At 45.8% G+C, this 23951-nt stretch overlaps 1 protein-coding gene across 3 annotated transcripts in view; it reads left to right on the top strand.

Moving 5' to 3' along the window:
* Positions 1-23951, top strand: part of C1H10orf90 (chromosome 1 C10orf90 homolog) — a 234928-nt gene that overhangs the window by 14396 nt on the left and 196581 nt on the right. For all 3 annotated transcript variants that reach the window (XM_076554347.1, XM_076554328.1, XM_015995841.3), the window contains one exon: positions 10034-10106. In XM_076554347.1, the coding sequence (XP_076410462.1) occupies positions 10065-10106 (42 nt within the window). In that variant the 5' untranslated portion in view covers positions 10034-10064. Of the gene's footprint in view, positions 1-10033; positions 10107-23951 lie in introns of those variants that run through there.

Genomic DNA, 23951 nt, shown 5'->3' with positions numbered 1-23951 from the left:
TCTGCTCATTAAACCTGGATTTATTAATTCGGCTTGTTGGCTTATTACATTGGCAGTGGAAGAACCCAGCAACCGGGGGGTTTAAAACTTATCAGGTATGTGGACACATTGAAGTCCAGACATGACCTGCTCATCTTGCATTCACTGCGAGTCTATCCAACCCCAGAGTACCACAGGCTTCTGGGACTCTGACCCCGAGGGGTTCCTTATGTCAAGGCCACCATTCCCTTTACCCACAAGCCAGCTCCACATCCCAGCAGACTTTGCTTCTGAGTTGTAAATTTAAAAATAAATTTATTGAAAATTTCAATATGGTAATACTAGAAGCAGAGACCTACAAAAGAAAAACAAGGAATAAACTTGGACTTAATAAACATTAAAGGTATCTGGGTCAAAGGGTGCCAGCAACCACAGAATGGATGCACCTTGAGGATATTATGCTAAGTCAAGGAAGTCAGTATTAGTGGACTCTAGCTTCACAGGACAGCTGGCAGAGTCAAGTTCACAGGAACATAAGGAAGAGCAGGGGCTAGGAGGGACTGATGGAGCATGTGCAGAACTATCTAATGGCTACAGAGCTTCCTTCTGGGGGAGACAACGTTCTGGAAACTGACAGTGGCTGCATTAGTTACTTCACTGTTTCTGTGACAAAACACCAACCAAAGGGAGCTTAGAGAAGAAAGTTTATTTCAGCTTACAGTCCCTGGTAGGAGAGCACGGGAAACCATGGCATGGTGGCAGGAGCAGGAAGCTGGCTGATGACATGTCATTGGTACAGGAAGCAGAGGGGGAGGGGAAGTGGTCTGAAGCCAGAAACCCTCCATAACCCCCGCTCCTGCATCGGTGACATACTTCCTCCAGCCAGGCTCCGCCTCCTAAAGGCGCAGGTCTTCAAATACATGAGCCTGTGGGGGACATTTCCTATTCAACCACAACGGTGGTGATGGCTGAATGACATCACAGAGGCGCTTGATGACCTTCAAAAATGATTGCAAGGGGAGCTGGGAACTGGTTTAGTTGGTAGAGTGCTTGCTTGACTGTAGCTCGGGGACCTGAGTTCAGATCTCCAGTACCCATATAAAACCTTAAACCCCAGTGCTGTGGTGAGAGGACACAAACAGGCATATCCCTGGAGCTCACTGGCTAGCCAGGCTCACCAAACTGATGAGCTCCAGGTTCAGCGAGAGAGCTTGCCTCAAAACATATTATGAAAGATGATTTGGTAGGCACTTAAATTTGACCTCTGGCTTCCTTAGGCATCTGCACATATGTATAACCTCCCCCACATGTACACCCACATGTACATTGGCACACACATGAAAAAGTACACACATATACCCATGTGTGCACACACGTTGCAATGGTGAGTTTTATACTATGTATCTTTTACTACCATAAGAAGTCATTTGAGATGGCAGCATTAAGCCAAATGTGGAACTTCTGTGTACAGACACTTGAGTAAACACAGGTCCCACACTCATAAAGCTGGCCTTGCACTTACTTGTGCTTAAGGTCCATGAACTCTAGGCACACATCTTAGTCCTCACTTGTAGGTTTTTCCAGTGGGTGTTAAGATACCCAAGGGTGACCTACTGACCCGGTTTATTTCCTGTTAGACATGCTGGTTGAGTCAAACTCTAAGCTAAATCAGAGCGTATTCAGGATATGCTTTTTTTTTTAAGCTCACCATTATTAAAAATAAAATTTCCATATATCAATATTCATGGATTTTAAAAAGCGCATAGTTCATTTTGTTTGGGCAGATGCAGACAGTGGTGTAACCAGTACCAAATCGTGATCTGAGACATTTCCACTGACCCGAAGGTTCCTCCTGCCTTATGCTCTCAGAGCTCAGCATCCACCCACACCAGGTACCTGGCAGCCACTTGCTTGCTTTCTAGAAATGACCAATAGCAGAAACCCTGTAGTCTACAGTGTTTTATGCCATCGCAAATGTTACTTTTGTGTTTGTGTGTGGCTTGCATATGTACATGTTTGTATATGCACATGTATGTAGGAGACATGTGTTTCTGCATAGGCAGAGATTGGCACTCTGATGTCCAGTCATTCTTAACCTTATTTTTTTATTACATGTGTGTGTGTGTGTGTGTGTGTGTGTGTGTGTGTGTGTGTGTGTGCATGCCTGCTTACATGTGTTACAGCACACATATAAAGGGTAGAGGGCAGCTTTTAGGAGTCAGTTCTTTTCTCCTATCACGTGGGGTCTGGAGCTTGAACTCAGGTCAGCAGACTTAAGCACCTCTCGTTGCTGAGCCATCTTGCCAGCCCTCTACCTTGTTTTTTGAGATACAGTCTCTCACTGAACCTGGAACCCCTTGGTTCATCCAGACTATCTGAATAACCAGCTCCAAGATCCTCCTGTACCCACTACCTCAGCCCTGGGATTACAAGGGCATGCTGTCGGGAAATATTATTTTAAGGTGTGTTACTTTTGTTTATGTTGCATTTGTTTAACTCTGTGAAGCTGTGTTACTGTGCCTGTCTAAAACACCTGATGGTCTACTAAAGAACTGAAAGGCCAATAGCAAATCAGGAGAGAGAGAGAGGTGGGGCTGGCAGGCAGAGAGAAGATATGGAGGGAGAAATCTGGGAGGAAGAAAGGAGCCAAAGGAGGGGGAGGACTCCAGGGGCCAGCCACCCAGCTACACAGCAAGCCATGGAGTTAAGAGTAAGATTTCCAGAAGTAAGAGAACAGGAAAAGCCCAGAGGCGTAAGGGTGACGGGATAATTTAAGATAAGAAATAAGCCAAGCTAAGGGTGGACCTTTATAATTACGAATAAGCCTCTGTGTGTGATTTATTTGGGAGCTGGGTGGCGGGCCCCCCAAAAGAGCAAAAACAGCAACAGCATGCTGTTGCACACAGCTTTTGAGGTGAGTCCTGGGGACCCCAAACCAGGTCCTTATGCTTATTACCCAATGACTCACCTCCTCAGCCCCAAGTATGTTCATTTTATCATCACCATGACCAAATGCCGGGCAAAAACAGTACAAGAGAGAAAAGATTTGTTTAGCTCAGGGTTCAGAAGTCTCAGCTGATCATGGAGAGGGCATGGCAGAGCAGAGACTCACATCAGGACACCCAGAAAGCAGAGTACGGTTATGATCAGAAGGCAAGAGTGGGATACAGCCCTCAAGGACAGTCCCCTGTGACCTACTTCCTCCAATCAGCTCCCCACCACCTGACAGTCTAGTCACAGCTTGAATCCAACAATGGATTAAACCGTTCAGTAGGTCAGAGCCTTCATGATTTAATCATCTCTGGAAATGCTCTCCTAGACACACCCAGAAGTGTGCTTTACAATCTCCCAGGAGTTTCTCCATCAAGTCAAGTTGACAGTCAAGATTAACAGTCACTCCAAGTTTCCAGGGCAACTTCTCATCATCATAATCAAATCAATCATTCCCTCCTGAGACAGCAGAAGGCTGGATGTGTGGGGCCCTGATACAGTCAAGTTTGTCTTTTAGCATGGCCAAGTTTAACGCTGAAATTGCCCATGGACTGTTGTTCTCTCCATCATCAGTTACTTCAAAGAGCTAACCATTACATTGTGGGAGACCCTTTGACAGTTGCTTCTTATGTAAGATGTTTTTATCATGATGCCTTCAAGGAATGCTGCCATGGGGCTGATGTATGGTCACATGCTGAAGGGGCTCAAGATGGAGTTTGGTGCACAGTAGGGACTCAAGAATACTTCACTCTTGACGACACTATTGCTGACAGTTTTACAAACAACGATATTAAAAATGACACTTCCATGCTGTGAAGATGGGGTTATGGTAGACCCTTTCTTCTAGGGTTGCCATGGAAACCACATAATACCTCAGAAGCATTTAGCACTGCTCAGTTCATGGTAAACCCTCAAGAGCACAGCTGTGATCATTTTCTTGTGATAAAGTCATTAAGGACCAAATTGTGCTCTCCTCCAACAAGTAGAAGGTATAAGTGTCTCTCCCCTTAATTCTTAAAAAGTGTGAAAGTCAGGTATAAAAAGGCTCTCTTTAGATTGCTTTCTATAAATTTAGTTTTTACATATATAAAACAAAAACAAACAAACAAATACCACTCCAGCAGCTACTAGCTTAAAATGTCAATCTCTTCCTCTTAGGCCAGAGGAGGAGTTCCATGCAAGGTCAGTGAAGGGTCTGGAATTGCCCTGATCTTGCTCAGTGTTTTTGATTTTGTCTTTGTTGCCTTGAATAAAGGAAAACATAAATGGCTGAGTTATTACCAGTCATAGATTGGAGAGGACTATTGAAATCTCAGAACTTTCTGGGGTGTTTCAAAGTCAGAGTGACTTTGCTGTTTTTGATTCTCAAGTAGTTCACACTGCGGGGCGGGGGGGGGGGGGGGGGGGGGGGGGGGAGGGAGGGCCAGTCTCTGGGGAAAGCAGGAGTGGCACTAAATGATCACTGGGAGAAAAGTTTCCTCTTGGTACAAGAAACAGATTCAGCTCCTTAGAGTCATCATCTCATGGGAAGTAAGAGAAAAGGAGAAGGATAATAGCAAACGTGATAGAACATGCTGGAAGGAATACTTAAGGAATCAGGGGATGACATCTTCTGAAATACAGAACAGTTTAGTTAAATTTGACCTTGTAGCAGGGTCATCAGCATCCCTGCACTTTGGAATGATTCTACCCACCATGCCTGGTGCTCATCTAGGAATTTCCCATCAACAGCTCTGTTCTTGGCTCCTGTCACTTCTACCCGCAGAAGGCAGCTGACACTGCCCTGGTGGGAAGATGAAGAACAGGGTATTCTCTGCAGACTACTTCTCATGAAGCAGCGAGAGAAAAGACAGATGCCCTTCATGCGCCTCCAAGAGAAGGGGTGATAGAGATTACACCCTGATTTGATGCATTCTCAAACCAGAACCCCACCGGCTTCCACTTTCACAAAGGAGAATGCAGGAAAAGCAAGGAGAGACTGAACCATGCCATCTTCCTTCAGATCCTAACAAGGGAACAATCCTCCATTTGCAATCAGATAAGGGGAATTATCTTCGGTAATAAAAGTCAATTGAGAATCTAAATGAAGAAATCTAATGCTTTTCATGCTGATTTATTTTAGATTAGAAAAAGTTAAACCAGAAGTAAACATGAAGAGACGGAGCATGGAGAGGGAGGCATGGTAGAGAGAGAAAGCGCAGATTTGAGCTATTATAGGTGCGGGGTTGCATTAACCAGAAAATACACTGTCTGACATTAATTACTGTTGCCGAAAAGAGTTCAGAAGATTGAAAACAAATATGTACCACTGGCAAAGATCAATCATGCATCTGACTGGCGGAGGAGAGTGTGTGCTGTTCTAATAGAGCCCTCACTAAACTGTGGTCCAAGGCGACCCAACCACACCACCCCACGTACTTCCTGCCCCCTAGTGGAACTTTATGTATTCCCAGGAAAAGATATTTTTTTTCTGTTGGAAAGAGATGGTCATTTCTTTGGACTCCCAACAACTTCTGTCATTATCCTAAAGATAAGACCCACCCCTAAACCTCTTGGTCTTGGGTTCCTTGGGCTACAACTAGACTTGCGATATTCTTTCCTTTGCTCTGATGACTAATCACCATCGGCAACTTGACTGGATTTAGAATCACTGTAGCCAGCCCATAGATGTGTCTATAAATGGGTGTTTCCAGAAGAGCTTAAGAGAGTAGAGGAGACCCACCCTGGATGTGGATGGCACCATCTCTTGGGCTGGGGATCCTGGTGAAGGAAAGTGAGCAGAGGACCAGTATCATCCCTGTCTGCTTCCTGACTGCAGATGTAATGTGATCAGCTGCCTTATGCACCTGCTGCCCTGTCCTTCTCAGGATGACGGACTGTATCCCCTTGAACTCTGAGCCCAAATAAGTCCTCCCTTCCCTTTAGTTGACTGCTGGGCATTTTGTCACAGCAATAAGAAAAGTACCTAAGGCACATGCGTCTGGAGAGGCGGCGTTAAGGAACTGGGCATAGCCAGCCGGCTTGCATCTAGACTGGAAATTCCCCACTGTTTTTCCCTACTCTCTTCTCTCCTGGGGTATGAGGTTCAGTGTCTGGTTTGCTGACTTGATGTTTTCCAGGCTCAGGAATCGTCTCCAAGGCTGTTAGGCAAGTGCACGTGCACACATGTCACACGCTTGTGGACACTGCACTCTAGTCACAGAAAGGGGAGCTGGAGTCCTTGAGTGCAGAGGTGCAGGGAGAGGGTGTGAACTAGGCTGGGGCTGCTTCTGGCTTGGTGCTTAGGAGGTCCACACTCCCTGACTCTCTGAAGACCTATTTGGGTGCCATCTCCAGTAGGAAGCACAGGACATTACTGAGAATCTGAGGAACCAAAGGAATTATGTTAATTTTGTATATTTTTTCACTGTTTGGAATGATATTTTCATGAGTGAGGGCTTTTACTTGTGTAGCCGCCATAGTGAACCCCTTCAGTGCTTCCTGTTGTGTTTATGGTGGATCACGAGCGTTTCTGCTCTCAGCACTCATCTGTTCATCCATCCATCCGTCCATTGTTCTGTTTGCATTTGGGGGATAAACTATGGACCTGGGGCTGTTGTGGATTTTGCAGTGTGGTTTTGAACAAAGAACTGACCTATTAGGGGTTACTTTTCATGGGGAGGAAATGGAGCACACACCGATCCATACACTGTGTATCTTACAGAGTTAAAACAGAGCTGAGGAGTGTTGTCTGTAACAAAAGCAGCCATCAGGGGCAGCTCACAGGTGATGACTACCATGAAGTTCAGATCTTATCTCTATGCAGGACTAAGTTTGTTAAAAAGAAAAAAAGTAAGTTTGGTAAACAAAACAAAACAAAACAAAAAACTGTCCTTTAATAAGATGCATTCAGATTATCTTAGCATTTGAGATCACTCGTGACAAACTGTAATAGACAGATGAGGTAGATGTAGCCAGGATCACAGGCAATGTCATAATGGTGGCAGATGTCTGGGTTTCATTGTACACATGTGCTGTGACCTACAAAGCTGTTCTCTGATGTTGGCTAATTCAGATACTTCTGACATTTTGATATTATGAACTACTCTATTCAGAAAAAGCTCATGAAAATGAATGGCCTTTACTAGGTTTTTAATCTATTGGGAAAAAAAAAAACCCTGGAAGCTGGGGAGACAAAGAGCTAGGATTTCTTTATGGAAATGTCACAGGTGATGGAGGAGAGAGGGAGTAGGATGTTGCATAGGTTTTCATCAAGGCTATGGGAGACATGGATATGGGATGGTGAGATGCTTAGGAAGGGTAGCCAATAGGAGCAGCTGGTAGGAGCCATCCAGGAGAGTTGGCAGCATGGGCCACTGCAGAGCAGAACAAGAGGAACTCTGGGATGTGGGCCACAGTTTCAATGAATACTGACAAACTGAAGAGTGAGTGGGGATCACGGGAGTGGATGGCACCCTCAGGTGAGTTTGTGGAGAGTAGAAAGTCAGGGAGGAGAACATCTGGGAGGTGGGGGGGCATTGTTCATTTAAGAGTCTGGGGCAGATGGGGATGTTGAGGAAGGTGTGGCTGGACATCCTGATGGGGGAGGTCCCTATGGAGTCAAGCCAATGGATCCTGGAGTACTGTGCACCATGTTCCTAGGAAGGGAGGCTCTGTTTTGGTTTATTCATACACTCATTCATTCCTTTACCTCCCCCCAGCCAGTTCTAATTGAGGGATCTAATGTGTCCAGCCATATATTTGGAGCTAGGAATTTGTTGGCAAGCAGGGTACGATGTATTTTATTCTCACAGGCATTACAGTTGAGAAACAGACAGGTGTAGCCCCATGCTTTCCATTGTATTTAGAAAGGAAGGCATGTGTTCTGAAGGTAAAGAATGGTAGGTGAGGGCATACAGAGCATGATCCTGACCTGGTTTTGAAGGTAATGTCAGGAGAGACTGATAAGGGCAGGTCATATGAGATAAGTTCCATAGGAAGGCCTGGAAAACACATTAAACAAATTCCCAAGTACGGGAAAAGACCCTGTGGTGGATATAAGCGTGTGCAGTCAGGGGGATGGAGAAGCTCACAGAGTGTGACCTGGGGATGGACTGAGACTATCAGGGGCAGACACACAGGGTCCTCTTGACACTTTGCCTTCATCACAGTGAAGGGGCTGTTCTGTATAAAGGGATGGCTGTGAAAGACCTACCGAGAGTAGAGCCAAAGCTAGAACTTTCCAGACATTGTGAGTGGGTCAGGCTGACAAAGGAGTTCCAGAGTCACCTGTCACTGGGAATCCTTAGATCCTTAGTGGCCAGAGCTGCTTTGGAGAAGCAGGGCGTTTGCAGAGGGGCCTAGTCTCTTAGTGACTCATCTGCTGCGATATCTGGGGTCCAACAGACAGAAGCCATCCTCAATCCAAACTGTCACACTTAAGTGTTGGTTAGTTCACAGTGCCCCTGAGGTCTTGATGGAATATAAATCAGAGTAAATAAGTGAAGGTGACACCTGTGATGTCACAGCCCAGCTGCAGTGACTTGATAGGTACCCTCAAAAGTGTATACAGCAGTCTCCTTAAAACAGCTGCACAAGACCACAGCCCAGCTCTAAGCTCACACTGGGCAGGTCCCTGCTTCATCCCTCTACCTCCTGGCTGTTTGGGTCGCAACTGCTGTTGAACTTGGCATTTAAATTGTTTTCCAACACCACACTCAGGGCAACTTTTTCCCCTTCCTGAAAGTATTTCACATGTTATCCTGTATTTCTTGTGACATGTCCACACTAAGTGTGAGACTAGAACAGAGAGGAGTATAGTGGATATGTGAGCATTGCCGGAGTCTGCTGGTCAAATACTAACATTCAGTGATCATGGTGACAGCCATGATGGAAATGATGACAGTGGCCTCAATGATGATCATGGCACTAATGGTAATGATGCATGTCTCAGTTCATGCATGAGCCATGTCCCAGCCCCATTATGAGATTTTAGTGTGTGTGATTTTTTTTTTTTGAGCAATTTGGTGCATGGTTCCCGATCATGAACACCCTTTTGCCGTGTCAAACAAAGTTGGACAAACCTTTTGTAGCCTCACTCTCATCATAGCCAGGTCCAACAGTGTCACTCATGGTGACTGCTTTTACAAAGACTAGAAGAATTTCAACCATTTGCCTCTGAAGGGGAAAATCAGTGTGATAATGTGCTTACAGACAATAGAACTCTTTCATGGACATTAATCTTATTTTCATTGGACTTTACAAGCTAATTCTTGAAATTTAATTGCTCAGTTAGTCGATTTACCAATATTTATTGAATGTTCAGGTTTAGCATCCACCCAACACTGGGAGGTGGTTTTTTGATCTACTAACAAAATCCACCTGGAATCAATGTTAGCTGATTTCAACACCTTCCCCCTTCTTCCCTTCCTCTTTCCCTCCTTCCCTCTCTCTTCTTCTTCTGGCCTTCTGTCTCTCTCCTCCTTCCCTCTTGGACATTTTTGAAGTAATCAGAAACCATTGCTTTACTTAATCAGCAGTGCTAATTCGATGGAGATATGCTCATAACACTCTCTGGTTCTTTCTTGGGAGAACAGACAGATCCCAGGGATGTTTCTAGTTTTAAAAATAATGTATACTCTCTCTCTCACCCTGCCCCGTGTGTGATGTATACGTGTGTGTGTGTGTGTGTGTGTGTGTGTGTGTGTGTGTGTGTGTGTGTGTGTGTGTACAGGCACGCATATGCCACAGTGCATATGGAGGTCAGAGGACAACCTTGGGGTCAGTCCTCACTTCCTACCTTGCTTGGGACAGGGTCCCTTTGTTGTGCACTGCTGTGTGTGCTAAGCTTGCTGGCCTGGGGTTCTTGGAATTTTTCTGTCCTCCATCTTTCCAGAGAAGTCCTGGGGATGGTAGATGTTCTCACCCCGTGCTCAGCTGAACATGTATTGTGGGGATCTGACTCAGGTTGTCAGGCTTACACAGCAGCTGCTTTTCCCACTGAGCCGACTTCCCAGCACTCGGATGTGTGCTATTGATCAGAAAAAAAAAACAGAGAACTGGAAAAGTTTCTGTTGTTTTCCAGATGAACAGTCGACTTTTCTCATCCCCCAACGATGACTCTGTCTGGGAAAGAAATGAAACTCTTTCAAAAGCAGGTAAAGACTGAGCCTCTCAGATCCTCCCCCGTCCCCTGCCCTCCTCTCCCCTCCTCTCCCTTCCTCTGTCTTATTAATAATGAAATGTTATTTGGAGCCCATTTTCTCTTCAAATATGAGGTGCTAGCTAAGTGGCTGATTGGAAGGTCTAGCCTTTAGGCTTTCAGGTTGGGAGTCTCTGAGAAACCAACAAAGCAGTGGTCACCCCAAGTGGCGTCTCTGGAACCTATGGTGAGCACAGGGCACCACAGCTTAGTGTACAGAGCCAGGCCAGTGCAGACTCAGATTCTACCAGGGCTGAGCAACAGGGCAAATGGGAAACATTCTCAGAATGTGCTGGGTGTGGTTTAAATGTAGGAATGATAACCGTATGGCTATAAATCATTTTTATGAGGCTTAAACTCGGAGTCACTACATTGTAAAAACAGGAGGTGAGACGGTTACAGTTCATAATGTTTATGAAGTTTGTTAATATAAATTATGTGAAAAGAGCTCATCCCTACTGCCTTCCTGGTAGAAATCATATGGATTTAGGTCAAATGTTCTGATGGTCCTGAATAATAAGACTACTGGGTTAATAAAATATTCAATTCAGAGACACAAGCAAAAAACAAATTTTAAAAGAATGTTTTAATGTTGCAAATTATGTTTCTGAGTCCTCATTTTAATCTTAATTCATAAGCATGGCACATGAATAGCTATAGATGCAAAGTAGGTATATGTTTGTGTAGAAATGTATGCATGTATATGTATGTGCATTATATATCGTATCTGTCTATCTGTCTCCATATATCTCTTTTCTTTCCAGTATCTGCTACTGCCTGACTGTATAAAAGATATCAGGCACCCGAATGTCTTCCCTCATCAGCATAGTCAACCCAAGACAAAAATGTTATTAGAAAGAAGCCTTCATACTTAATCCTCACTGGAAGCCCCCAGAGTGTCCTTTTACCGCTTGTTCTGTAATAACGGCAGATATTTAGTTTGGGAACATATGAAAATGTAGCCAAGAAGCTGCCCAGAGTCAGAGCATGACTCTGTTGATGGATGAATCTGCCTGGACAGCAAATGCCATCCCTGGAAGCAGAGCTGGCCATCGGCAGCTCCAGGGAGCTCAGTGACATTGAGAGGAGTGATACATTGTCGCCAGGACAGCCATGGTGGTTGTGAGAGCAATCACCCTGGGTAGCTGAAGTGTGTGCCTGTGGTACTATATCTCAGAAATGGGTCATCTCTGGAGGAGCTAATTAGGCTTTCCATAGAGGATGCCGCTCGAGAGCAAGCAAGACTGTGATGGCTCCAGATGGGCGTTTGAGGGTCCAGGCTGCAATGAAATGTGCCCAAGACATTCTGGGTGTGTCAGTGGAAGGGGAAACACAGCCTGAGATACTGGCTGTGCAGCCTGAGGAGTTCACCTTAGAGATCTCTGCTTCGATAGGGCCAGGATCTTGACTGATATCACAGAAAATAATTTTGCAATGAGTCAGTGTGTTAATTGCTTTTTGTCTCTGTGATAAAACACTAGGTGACCAAAAGTGACTTACATAAGAAATAATTTGTTTTGGTTTATGGTTCCAGAGGGCTAGAGTCTTTAATGGTGGAGAAGGCCTAGGCAGCCAGAGTAGGAAACTGAGAAATCACATCTTTAACCACAGACAGGAAGCAGAGAGAGTGAACGGAAGTGGGATGGGCTATGAACTCTCAAAGCCCTCCCCCAGCAATGAGCTTTCTTCAGTAAGGCTCCACCTCTTAAAGGTTCCATAGTGTCCTCAAAACAGCACATCTGCTGGACCAGGTCTTCAAATACATGAGCCTATGGCGGGGAGGGCGGGCATGTCTCATACAAACCACCACAGTCAGTATGAAGCAAAGTTGGGTTTAATTAAGAAAATTAGAGCAGCCACCCAGGAGTGAGTGTGTTTTTCTCTAGAAAGAATAACCCTTAGGTGGCTTTACAGCAGTTAGGCATCTGATTTTGAAGTCACAAAAATGTTTCAGGATATGATTTGCAATCAGGTTCAAAGTTTACATGTTGAGTAAAGTTACTTTAAGTAAGGATGATGAGCTGGCTTACATATTTCTCATCTCTTAAGAATGTCCTTTGTGATGGAGGCTGTAAGCAGGGGTTCTGAGGTAAGTTGTTTAGGTGCATGGGTGAGAGATGGGGCAAGAGTTGAGAATAAGGTCACATATGTGGAATTTGTGGTTTGAATACTTCATGCCAGAAGTCAATGTGACATCTGCTCTAGATGTCTAGAAAACGGGGGCAGCTTGGTGTAGTGTTTAAGGTAGGGTTACAGAATTTTTTAAAAATTTATTTGTCTGTCTATGTATGGAGGGGCATTCTTGTGCTGGTGCATGTGAATAGGTCAGGGATAACTTATAAGAGTTGATTCTCATTCTGGGGATCAAACTCAGATTGTCAGGCTTCGTGGCAAGCATACCTACTCTGGGTGCCATCTCGTTGGCATGTGAATAGGTCAGGGATAACTGATGAGAGTTGATTTTCATTCTGGGGATCGAACTCAGATTGTCAGGCTTGGCGGCAAGCATACCTGCTTGGGGTGCCATCTTGTTGGCTTAGGTTATTTTCTTGCACAGGTTGGCTGAGGAAGCACCAGAAAGGCAGCTGAGAAGAACACGGGAGAAAACGGGAGCTGGGAAGTGTGTAGGGCTGTGAACCATGGAGTCCACATGTGTAGGTAGGAAGAGACCAGCATTCTTGAGTGTGCTTTTCTAGTTGAGACATCTCTCATGCCAACAGGGGACTTAGCCATCAATTGGATTTCACCTTATGGAAGGCCCTGCCATTTCCTCATTTCTTGGGTTCCTGAGATGGGTGAGCATAAGATTTTTAGTCTCTGTGGGGTTGCTCTAAAGCTCATCGATGAGGGGGATCAAGCTGTAAGAGCTTGATCAGGGTACTGGACCATAGGCTAGCAAGGTCTTGGTGCTCAGTCAGGAAGACTCAAGTAATACAGCTTGGGATCTTCATTTCTGCATCCCCAATAGCACCATGTAACTACTCATTCACTCATGTGAATTTCCATCATGCGAGGGCGGAGAGCCTTATGGTTAAATTGCCTTCTTGGCAAGACCTTGAGAATCTGTTGGCTTGAGTAACATTTCAGTTTCCTATGATTAATAGGATCTGAATACGAAGGGAGAAAGAATGTGGGAAAGATGACTATTTCTACCCAAATTCACATCTGCTTTTAAAATCAGAAGATGGTGGAAAGTCCCTTCCAAAGTCCAATTCTCCATGTTCTAGAAGAGTCCCTTTGTCCCTCACTCATCGCCCTGTGGCCTGGCTGCAGGCAAGGCTGCAGGTGTTAGGAAGGGGTGGTGGGGAGTCAGTTAGCCTAGCTGGAGCACACCTGGGAAACAGGTTAGCAGCAATGTCTGTGAAGGGAACAGACAGAGGTTGCCTGAACTTGCCATTACGGATTCTGGTGGCTTAGGGAGGAAAGCAGGGTGAAGGTGGCATGAATTTCCTGCCTCCTGATCAATTAGGGCTGACCTTTACAACTGGCAGTTTTTAAAGGGTGGGTCTATGATGAATGAGAAGGATCAAGTCTTTGTAGTAGTTCCCTTAAACGAGGAGAATAATGGTTTCTCTGTCCAGCTCTACTAAGAACAGAGTCTCACCATCTTTCCAATGATGGTTTTGGCTCCTGGGTATGAGTGGAACAGTAATCCACACTACACACAAACCTTTGGTTCTGCTTTGAGTACTGTCCCATTTCTCCATAACTACAATCCCATTGCAGTTCCCACCACCATCTCTCTGTGTGTGCAGGGCCCCTCTTACACAACCATCTCTTTCTGTGTGTGCAGGGGCCCCTCTTACACAACCATCTCTCTCTGTGTGTGCAGGGCCCCTCTTACACAACCATCTCTCTCTGTGTGCAGGGGCCCCTCTTACACAACCATCTCTCTCTGTGTGCAGGGCCCCTCTTACACAACCATCTCTCTCTGTGTGTAGGGGCTCCTCTGCCTCACAGCCCCTGTTCAGCTTCCCCGGGAGTTTCATTTTTCTTCCACAGTTTGGGGCAGCATCTCCTGGTTTATCTTGTCTACGGATCATCCTGCCTTCAGTGCTATGGGAGCCAAGGATGAGGTACCTCCCTTTCTTCCTTGCTACATCTACCGATGCGTAGAAGTTATTCAATAGATTAAATGGCAGGATTGATATCAGGCAGCTTCTTGGAGCCATTTCTATGTGAGGGGATCTTATTGAACCCCAAGTCTCATAGATGAGCAGGGAGGGAACCTGATTGTGTGATAGTGGTTCAGAGTCTGGCAGGGAAAACATCTGCTTTTGGAAAACATCTGCTTTTAGGTTTCTTCAAGATTCTTTTACATACTTGTTAAGAGGCACCTGACTGTGTGTTGGCCTGCTTTGTCAACGGGGATGGGGTCTGATTTAAGGCTGCTGGGCACTTCCTCTGAGCAGTGCCCACCTTGTTCTGTTGGGGAGAGGTGGTCCTGCTTTTTTGACCCCTTAGAAGAAATATCTGCTGCTGCTACCCACAGAAAGCCCGAGGAGACACAAGTGAGCTTATTGTACTCAGTGAGGTAGGCCATTTACTGGAAAGGACACATCCCTGTCACCCAGGGCCGTATGACAGCCCTATCTGCTGTGTCGTGAAGAATCATGACGGCTGTGTCCCTTCCTGAATTCTACCTACTGGCTGCCTGAGCCTTGGTTTTCTGTTGTATCACAGTCCTCTATAAATAGTACAGTTAGCAGTTCTCTCCGCCCTGTGAGAGTTTCTCTCTGTAGCTTCGTCTTGGCCTTTATCACCTAGTACATAATCTAATTTAAGAATAATTGGTAAAATCCTGTACTATGCAGAGCCCGCCTCTGCTTCCCAGCCCCAGCTTTGTGTCAGGCCGAGCAGCAGTCAGAGGCTTCAGTGTTTTCTCTTGAACTCACCAAAGCTCGCTGCTGCTTTGGGAAGATGAAGGGATGAGGCCATGGTACCTTACCAGGAGCTGGCATGAGGCAGCTTGTCCATGAGGACCACTGCCTTTCATTCTTAGAAGGCTGGAACTTTTCTCTGCAATTTCGTTCTTTCTTTTCCTTTTGTAAAACACAACACAACACAACAAACAACCAGCAAACAGTTTTTTGTTGCCTTGAGACAAGATCTTATTGTATAGCCCAGGATAGTCTGAAACTTAACTGTGTAGCCCAAGCTGACCCTGGACTTGTGGTAGCCTCCCTGCCTCAGTTTCCCAAGTGGTGGGATTACAGGTTCAAGCTGTGTGCCTGCTTTCTATCTGTAATTTCAATTCATGTTCTCCCTGAAGCACACAAGTTCTGCCTTGCCCCATGTGTTAGGGAGGTGCCTCTGATCAGGGAGTGTCCTGAGGGACAGACTGTTGTTTCTGGGCTGTTTCTTCAGGGAAGCATCACTGAGAAGCCTGAGGGCACTATTGAGTAGCAGCTCTGTGCCACTCAGCATAGAGTCAAGATCTCTTAAAATTGCAGGGTGAGCTACTTCTGGCCTCAGAGTAGTACCTACCCAGGGAAGATCAACCTGAACCATCAGTAAAGCTCACAACATAAGGGTCTCCAAGCCCCACCCAGAACCTATAGTATCTGAACCTATAGGGGCAGAGCCTATCTTCTTACCATGAAGGTCCCTGCTAAAATCCCTACTCCACGTCTTCTAGAATATCGTGGTTAGAACGTGAAGTGTCCCCCACAGGCTTATTGTCGTACACTTGGTTCCCAGCTGGTGGCGCTGTCTGGGAAGGTTGTGGAACCTTTAGCTGGGGAAGCCTTGCTGGAAGAAGCGGGTCATTGGGAACAGGTCTGAGATTTGATAGTGCAGCCTTTACTTCCTACCTTCTCTCTACTTCCTAATTGTGGGTGGAATGTGACCAGTTGCCTCACACCCTTGCCATCACTGTCCCTGCCATAATTGACTGCATCCTTTCTTAAATCATGAGCCAAATTACATCCTTCCTTCTTTAGGATTCAGTTAGCAATTTTGTCACAGCATCTAGAAAAGTGAATAGTCCATAGGGTCATCGGCTGCCGCATTTTTAAGAACGAAAGGGGTAATAGTTGCTAGTTTCGTGACTACCATTGAATTGTGTAGAAGAGTCATGCAGAATAGCGTTTAATAAAGGGGTGTCTTACCCATATCCTCTTCAGGTCAGAGGTGAGAAGGAATTCATGCTCTGGCATTATGGGATGGCCTGACAAGACACCTGATGCTGGTCAGAGAAAAATGGCACAAGTAATTACTGGAAGTTACAGACCCTTTCCAGAACTGTGTGTTATCAGGGTGAACCTGCACAAGGAGGCATGTGAACCTCCAAATTCACATGGACCCTGATGGGTAGAAACTGCTTGTATGAGTGAAACGTTGTTAATAAGATGCAGCAAGAATGGACTTGGTTATGAACTAAAGTGGGATTTTTTTTTTCTTACCCAGTTGGCCATTTAAGGAGAGAATTTCTTCCCCTATGAATAAATGCAACATTAACTTAAAGCAACACATGGGATCGAATGCATTTGAAACCCATTGTGATGTGTAATCTAACAGTCACAGTAGTATCCAGCTTGCCAGGACAAAAGGAACATTTACTGGGCAGCTGAGCTGTGACAGAGTCAGAGGGGGTTAAGTCACCAGTCAAGTGAGCTTCAGATGACACCAGACCCTCAGTGCTTCTACTGTGCACCAGGGTGCTCCTGACTTGTATCACAGGTGGGGACTGATGCCAGCACTCTGCTTTGGAGGAAAGTGTCCTTCTGCCTGCAACCCTTGCTCTTGTGAGGTCCAAGTCCCTCTACCTGTGCAGGTGAATGGTGTCAATGGCAAATGGTGGGAGAGATGGATTATGCAGGGAGCCCCGAGTCTGGCCAAGAGAGAGCTTGCCCATGGAAGTAGCACAAGAGGCTACACTCCTTTGTAGCTGCCAAAATTTGATGACCCAGTGACGTCACGTGTCCAGAGACAGCCTGTATCCCCTTGTTTGAGCAAGAGATGGGGGCGATCTGGCTTCCTATTCATAGGTGCCATGGGTCTTTACAAAAGCCTTGGTCTTATGTCATATGCCTACCTTGGGTACACAAGGAAACATGATTATAAAAACCTTCTGGAACGTTCCTCTGACTGGTATTTGACACCCTGTCACTGACTTCTGTGTAGAGAGGGAAGCTCCCAAATAGCATTTTAAGATTCTGCTGTGAAGTTTCTGTTTCCTGAAAACTGCCTTAACCATTTAGGGTGAGCACAGATCACAGAGGGCTAACTTTCCCTAAAGCAGAGTATGTTATTTTTAAATGAAGTCTTTTTGAAAGCATGCCTTTATGTGAAGCCAGTGTAGGAAACAGATGAAAGCAGATGGGCTCGGGCTGAAGGGGTCAGGGAGCCTTGCCTCAAGTGGGCCTTCGTCCCTAAAGAACAAGGCCGTTCAATGGCATGCTTTGCAAGCTGCCCATTACAGCACTCCAAGGAAAGAATGGGCCATTTGAATAAGAATTGACTGGTTGGTTTTGTTTTGTTTTGTTTTGTTTTGTTTTGTTTTTAATGTGGAGATGTCCCATAGTTAACCTGGAGCCCCCATGGACCATATAATTTATCACCATGGGCAGTCCATTTGACCAGTCATATCCCTCTTCCTTATGAATCTGTATACCATTTCCTGAAGCACATGTCACTTTATTGTGTATTTTCCTGGGCACCTCAGAGCCTCAAGCCAGAGCTCATATTGCACAATATTTTCCTCTTCATGGGTGGAGGCCTTCCCTTACAGGTGTAGAGGTGGTGGAAATGTGCTCTGGGATTTTAGCTGCAAGATGGACAGAGCCATCATTCATGATAAGTTTGTGCTTTTAAAATTCTCTTCCTTTTCCAGTCTCCAAAAGCTTTGCATTAATGATATGCAGCTATGGTTTCTTCTAGAGCCTTCTTACTCAAGTTGGCATGAGTCCAGCTCCCCACTCCACTCTGAATGTGGCTTTTCATGATGCTTCTTATATGCTTAGGTTTGATTTGTTCTTCTTATGAGATTTAGGAGGTAATCTGTGAGGGTGATTAAAGGCCTAGATTTGTTTCCTGGTGTGTGTTTGGGGGTGGGAAAAGGGAAGATAGGCAGTGTAAGGGTGGAGTAGATTTTAGGGTGTGGACTCTGCGTACCAGCTAGAGTCTGGGTCAAGGAATAATGTCCTTGCTTTTAGACATGTGAGGACCTCAGACCCTGATGGTCAGAAGGCTTGCTGTAGCTTTGATCCTGAGTCATCATAATTACTGGTTTTTAAACTACCATTTCTGGAGGTCAGTATCCTCACCGGCCAAAACAGTACACATGCTTGTGGGGTGTTACCAGCATTGTCTTCTTTTCTGAAGCATTCAGTTTGTGCTGTTTGGAGAAACTGAGAGGTTAGGAGAGAGGTGGAGAGGAAGGGCATGGAAGGACAGGACAACTTGCTAGATGAACTGTGGGCTGGTGCCAGGTCAGTTGTTTTAACATATGAGGATTAGGGGTGGAGGCAGATAAATCTGGAGGGTTGTAGTGGGTACCAGAGACAGCCCAGGCTCCATGTGGCCTTGGAGATCCGATCATGTCAGAGGACCCATGAGAGAGACAGGAGCCCATGCTGTGGTTCTTCTCTTTCTCTTCTCCCTCCCTCCCTCCACACTCCTCTCCTGACTCCTGGCTCCCACCACCTCTAGCTCCACAGTCCCTCTGCTCCATATCAGAACTTAGCTCAGGCCATCACATCAGAGCCACTCCTCTCTCCTTCCTCCTCTGCTCTCACCCCCAGCCCCTCAGCTCATCCACAGTGACCATATCACGCTGCTCTTGTCTGCTTCACCAGCATCTTTGTGACTCAGTACCTGGTAGGGTTTGGGTTGTGTTGGTACATTGTCTCCTGCAGGAACATCAAGTTGGCAGGCTGGTAGGTGCAGGTGCATCAGAGGCTAAAAATCTCTTATACCTTCTTGTTAAAATGGAGCAATGGTAGTCTCTGCAAGCCAGGGACAAGGTGAGAATAAAAAGAGGTTGCCCTGGCATAGGGCTTCGTACATAGTGTACATGTAGGCAGTGGATGGTTTTATTTCTTTTTTCTTTTTCTTTTTCTTTTTTTTTTTCTTTTCCTAGACAGGGTTTCTCTGTGTAGCTTTGGAGCCTGCCCTGGAACTTGCTCTGTAGACCAGGCTGGCCTCACAGAGACCCACCTGGCTCAGCTTCCCGAGTACTGGGATTAAAGGCGAGCACCACCACCTCTCCGGGAGTAGATGGTTTTATTATCTGTGTTTTGAAAGGAAAGAAATCTGCAAAGTGTCACATGTTCTAATTTAGGATAAATCTCTAAGGAATGTTTGCAAGATAAAAGAGAAGTTGGGGTCTGGGTAGATGGCTCAGTGATTGTGAAGTGAGGGCTTGAGTTCAGATCCTCAGAACTCGCATAATTCCAGAGGTGTCAGTGTATGTCTGTGAGCCTGTGTCCCCAGGATGTTTGTGTTCCCACAGTGAGATGTGAGGCAGAAACAGGAGAATCCTCAGAAACTCATGGGCCAGCTAGCCTGGCAGATGGTCTCCAACAAAGAGAAAGGTGAGGACCAACACCTAGGGTTGTCCTCTGATCTCCACACGTTCACCAAAACATAGAGGAACATAGAGGTACATATCAACACACACACACACACACACACACACACACACACACACACACACACACACACACGAGAGAGAGAGAGAGAGAGAGAGAGAGAGAGAGAGAGAGAGAGAGAGAGAAAGAAAGGGAGAAGGATGGAGAGGGGGAGAGAGACACACACAGGGAGAGAAAGATTAGAGGATATAAAAGCAAGGCTTGTCTAATGACGTTCATGGATGACTCCTGGGTACTGGAGACCCCCAGCATGTTTAACTTTCCCAGCAGCCGGCATTCATCAAGCCCTGCTCTGCCTGGCCCCATCCCCGGACAGTGCTTTATAGTGCTGCTGGCTCCTGTCTCTACTGAATACTAAGTGTGGTTATGGACTTCCTAATGGAGAGGGTTGCTGCATCCACACGGAATACAAAGCATGGGCTGCCACAGCGCTCACAAACCTATCTCCTCACAAACCTCACATGAGCATCCTCCCTCCATCAAGTTTAACTCAACATTTAAGTGTGCAGAATTCAAAATTACTTTGAAAACTTCCCCCCTTTCAAGTCTCTGCGTAAAGAATAGATCTCTTTAGATGTCCACATCTGTCAGACAGCTGGAAGGTCCATCCCCTGCTCTTGCTTCCACACCTGCCATTTGTCTCTGCACAGGCATTCTTGATAATTGAGATGTGTTGTGCATGAGGCCTCACTCAAGGGTGCCAAGGGCACAGTTCCTGGCCAGCTGCTTCCCCCTCATTAGGATGTGTCCATCAGACACCGCTCATGAGAAATCCTTGCCGGGGGTATCTGCCTGCGTCATCCTATTAGCCGGGGTAAGCTGGGCTTCTTGTTCCCTCACCCAAAAGATGAAGTTAGCTCATAAGAAGCTGCTGTCATAAGAGTTTTCACCCTTTACAATTAAAGCAGGAAGAGGTCAATGGTGGGAGATTAACGCGGCAGTAGTCAGCCTTCATCATTCATGAGCAGTTAGGGCCCTAAATGCCACGTTTGAAGGCTGTTCTGCCTTCCAGTTCTGAGGGAGGAGAATGTAATTGTATAGAACACTGGCTGTGTTTGGAATTTTAATTTGTCCATTGGCAGTGTCACAAGGAGTTCATTTAAGACCCCAGATATCCTTGTGATACATGTGTATTGTGTGTATTTGTGTGTGTGTGTGTGTGTGTGTGTGTGTGTGTGTGTGTGTGTGTGTGTGTGTGTGTGTGTGTGTATACCCATACATGTTTTTGTGGAGACCATGTCCATGTGTACACTTGTTTGCGGAGGCCAGAGTTCAATATTAGGTGTCAACATCTCAGGAGCTGTCCATCTTGTTTTTTTCGAGACAGAATTTCTCATTGGCCTAGAGCTTGCTAAGCAGTCTAGGCTGGCTAGTCGGCGAGTCCTAGGAATTCTCTCATCACTCCCTCACTACTATTGAGAATACAAGTGTGCACTGCCATCTCTGGCATTTTTTTTTTAAACCTGGCTTCTGAGGACTGAATTTAGCTCCTTATGATTGCATGGCAGCTACTTTACTGATGGATCTCTCTCTCTCTAGCTCAGGATCCTAGATGCTTACAGAAGGGCCATCCACAGGTGTCTTTGAGGCCAAGGTGGGCCACAGGGCAGAGCAAATGGCTACCTACACAGCCGGGGTAGGGACACAAAGGAGCACAGTGTTTAGAAGAAACAGAATAGCTCAGAGCTCAGCACCTTGTGATGCTACGGCTGACCAGATGACCTCTGCCAAGGAGGAAGTCAAGGATGCATGGTAGGGTAGACAGGTGAACCTGGCGCCAAGAAGCTATAGGAACAGGTGGACATCGTGACTGCAGAGATGACAGCTGCCACCAGAATTGCCCACTAAGCAAAGCAGATTCAAATTACTCATTCAAATTGCTCTGATTGCTAAAAAGCTAAACCAGTGGAAAGCATCTACTTGCTTGAGGCTTACCCCTAGCAAGGTTGTCACTATACCCTGGGCTCTGCTTAGTTTTCCAATTCACAATCAAAATACACAGAGAGGCCTTGGCAGGAGTCCTAGAATTCTTCACAAATAAAGAACCCACAAAAAAATAATCAATGCAGCATGCAGTCTCCTAATTCCACCCACTCACCTATCCACCCATCTATTCACCTACCCACCCCCACATCTTTCCACTCATCCATCCATCCAACATCTAATAGGTACCAACTTTGGGTAGGGTCTTGAAAATACATAAGTAAACAAGACATACACTTTGGCATTTTGTATTTTCTACCATAAATGGGCATCTGGAGGTCTCAAGGATATCAAAGGCTCAGGGATACCAAAGTGATCTTCATGGAAATTTGCTTGTCTGCTTTGACCAATAAGAAGTCCCTAAGCCACAGAGTAGATGAGTGGCCCCTCCAGCAATGAGAACCAGAACTGGAGATGAGGATTCCTCACTGCAAGATGAAGGGATTTCTACCAGTCACATTGAGTACCAATCTTCATGGTTGGAATAGACTTTTACCCTCTAGATTGGATGTCATTTCATGAGTTTTCCCAAGACATACATATTGTTTCTGACAAAGAGAATGAGCAGGACCCATAGTCAGGGAGCACTATGTAAATGAACCAGGTATATTCACTCTGACATAAAGTGGGTGGTACCCAGCAAGAGAAATGAAAGCACACACCCTTGCCTGTTGACCTCAAATCCTCTACCTTGAACTGCTGAGAGGTCAGAATGAACTAGGAGTGATTTCTTTCCCCCTAACAGTTGATCTCTCTGGATCTAAGCATCAACTTTAAAACAATCAATCGAGCAAGCAAGCAAGCAAATAAACAAAATCAAATCACTCTGGAGCAAGTTCTGGGCTTGAGGCATGAATCATAGAGACAAGAAGAAGCTGCTCTCTTCCAGGGCTGCCCTTTGGTCCCCAGGCTTGGTAAGTCAATGTTATCGCATTGCTGTCCATCAAGGTGGACCATAGCAAAGGTCTTCCAGCCACCCACTGGACATGCCACAGTGGGACCACCCCTTAGGATTTTAAACCACTTCTTATGCCCATTATTCTTTTTAGAGAAATCCTCATTCCTATGTGGCCCTGCCATGCTTCTGAGCCTTCATTAGATCTAGTGGAATGGCCATTATTGTAGCACCCAGGCAGCTGTGAAATGGAACCGCGCTTGCAGACAGTCAGAAGAACTGAGAAGTTGTGACAGCCCCAAGGACAGGTACACCTTCACTTACAAATCAAGGTTATGTGCTCATGGTGAAGCACTTTTAAAGTCGACCCGTTTCTTTAATTGCCAGTATCAGCCTACCCGGGAAGCCTGCAGCAACTGCACCAATATAGCTCAGGTTATTGATCCCTGCGAAGCAGGGCTTCTGCTCCAGGCACACTGCAGCACTTTCAACAGATCAGCACAATAGTTCAGAGATCAATCATTATTTCTCCCTACCGGTCCATTTTAATTGTGAAATCAAAGGTGTGGTAATCGCTTCTTAAGTTGGGAGAACACATGTGAAACCAAGGGAAGGTGTGTCCTCCTGGTAGCAAGCCTTTCACATAGAAGGCAAGCTGTACATTTTCCTGAACTGATCCCAAGTGTCCAGCACCCTTGAGCTTAGTGGAGGTTGGGAGCCTGCAGTTTTCCATCTAGAAGACCAGTTTTCCTCCCTCCATGTCAGGAAGACAGGGGTCCAGGAGACATTCGGAACACAAGGTGAAAAGGAACAGTCTGGTTCCAGGATTTGCCTCCTATGAGGGATGAACAGAGTTGCTGAGGTTGAGGCCACCTTCCATGAGAAGCTAGCTTCAATGGACAGAGGTCTCTGAGTCTCCCCACATCTTGGGAAGAGACTTAGCACTCTCTAACAGCTCTCTATTAAGAAACAAAGTGGTTGGATTTTGAGTCTCAAGAGAATTCCCATGTTGCCACCCACCCACTCCATTTTGAGGCTTTGATATCTTTTAGAAAATGTCAACTTGAGGTCAGCCAACTGAATTTCTCCTAGGCATTTTGGAACCAATCAGATACATGAAAGGACTTTATCTTCTTACTCTCTCCTGGAACTAGTTTCTCAAAGGATGTGCAGCTGGATACTAGTTAAGCAGGGTGTGAAATTCTAGTCATATTAAACATCCTTGGTTCTGAGCTGTTTCCTTTACTGGGTCCTGTTGCTAGAGTTTTCCTGCCTTGCCCACAGTCAGGACAAATCTCTGTCACCCGCCAGTCCCACAGCCGCTCAGACC

This window comes from Peromyscus maniculatus, chromosome 1 (assembly GCF_049852395.1).
Source record: "Peromyscus maniculatus bairdii isolate BWxNUB_F1_BW_parent chromosome 1, HU_Pman_BW_mat_3.1, whole genome shotgun sequence".
In the NCBI taxonomy this organism is placed as follows: domain Eukaryota; kingdom Metazoa; phylum Chordata; class Mammalia; order Rodentia; family Cricetidae; genus Peromyscus; species Peromyscus maniculatus.
Note: the sequence above shows the minus strand (reverse complement) of the source record. Positions and strands in the feature narration are given on the sequence as shown.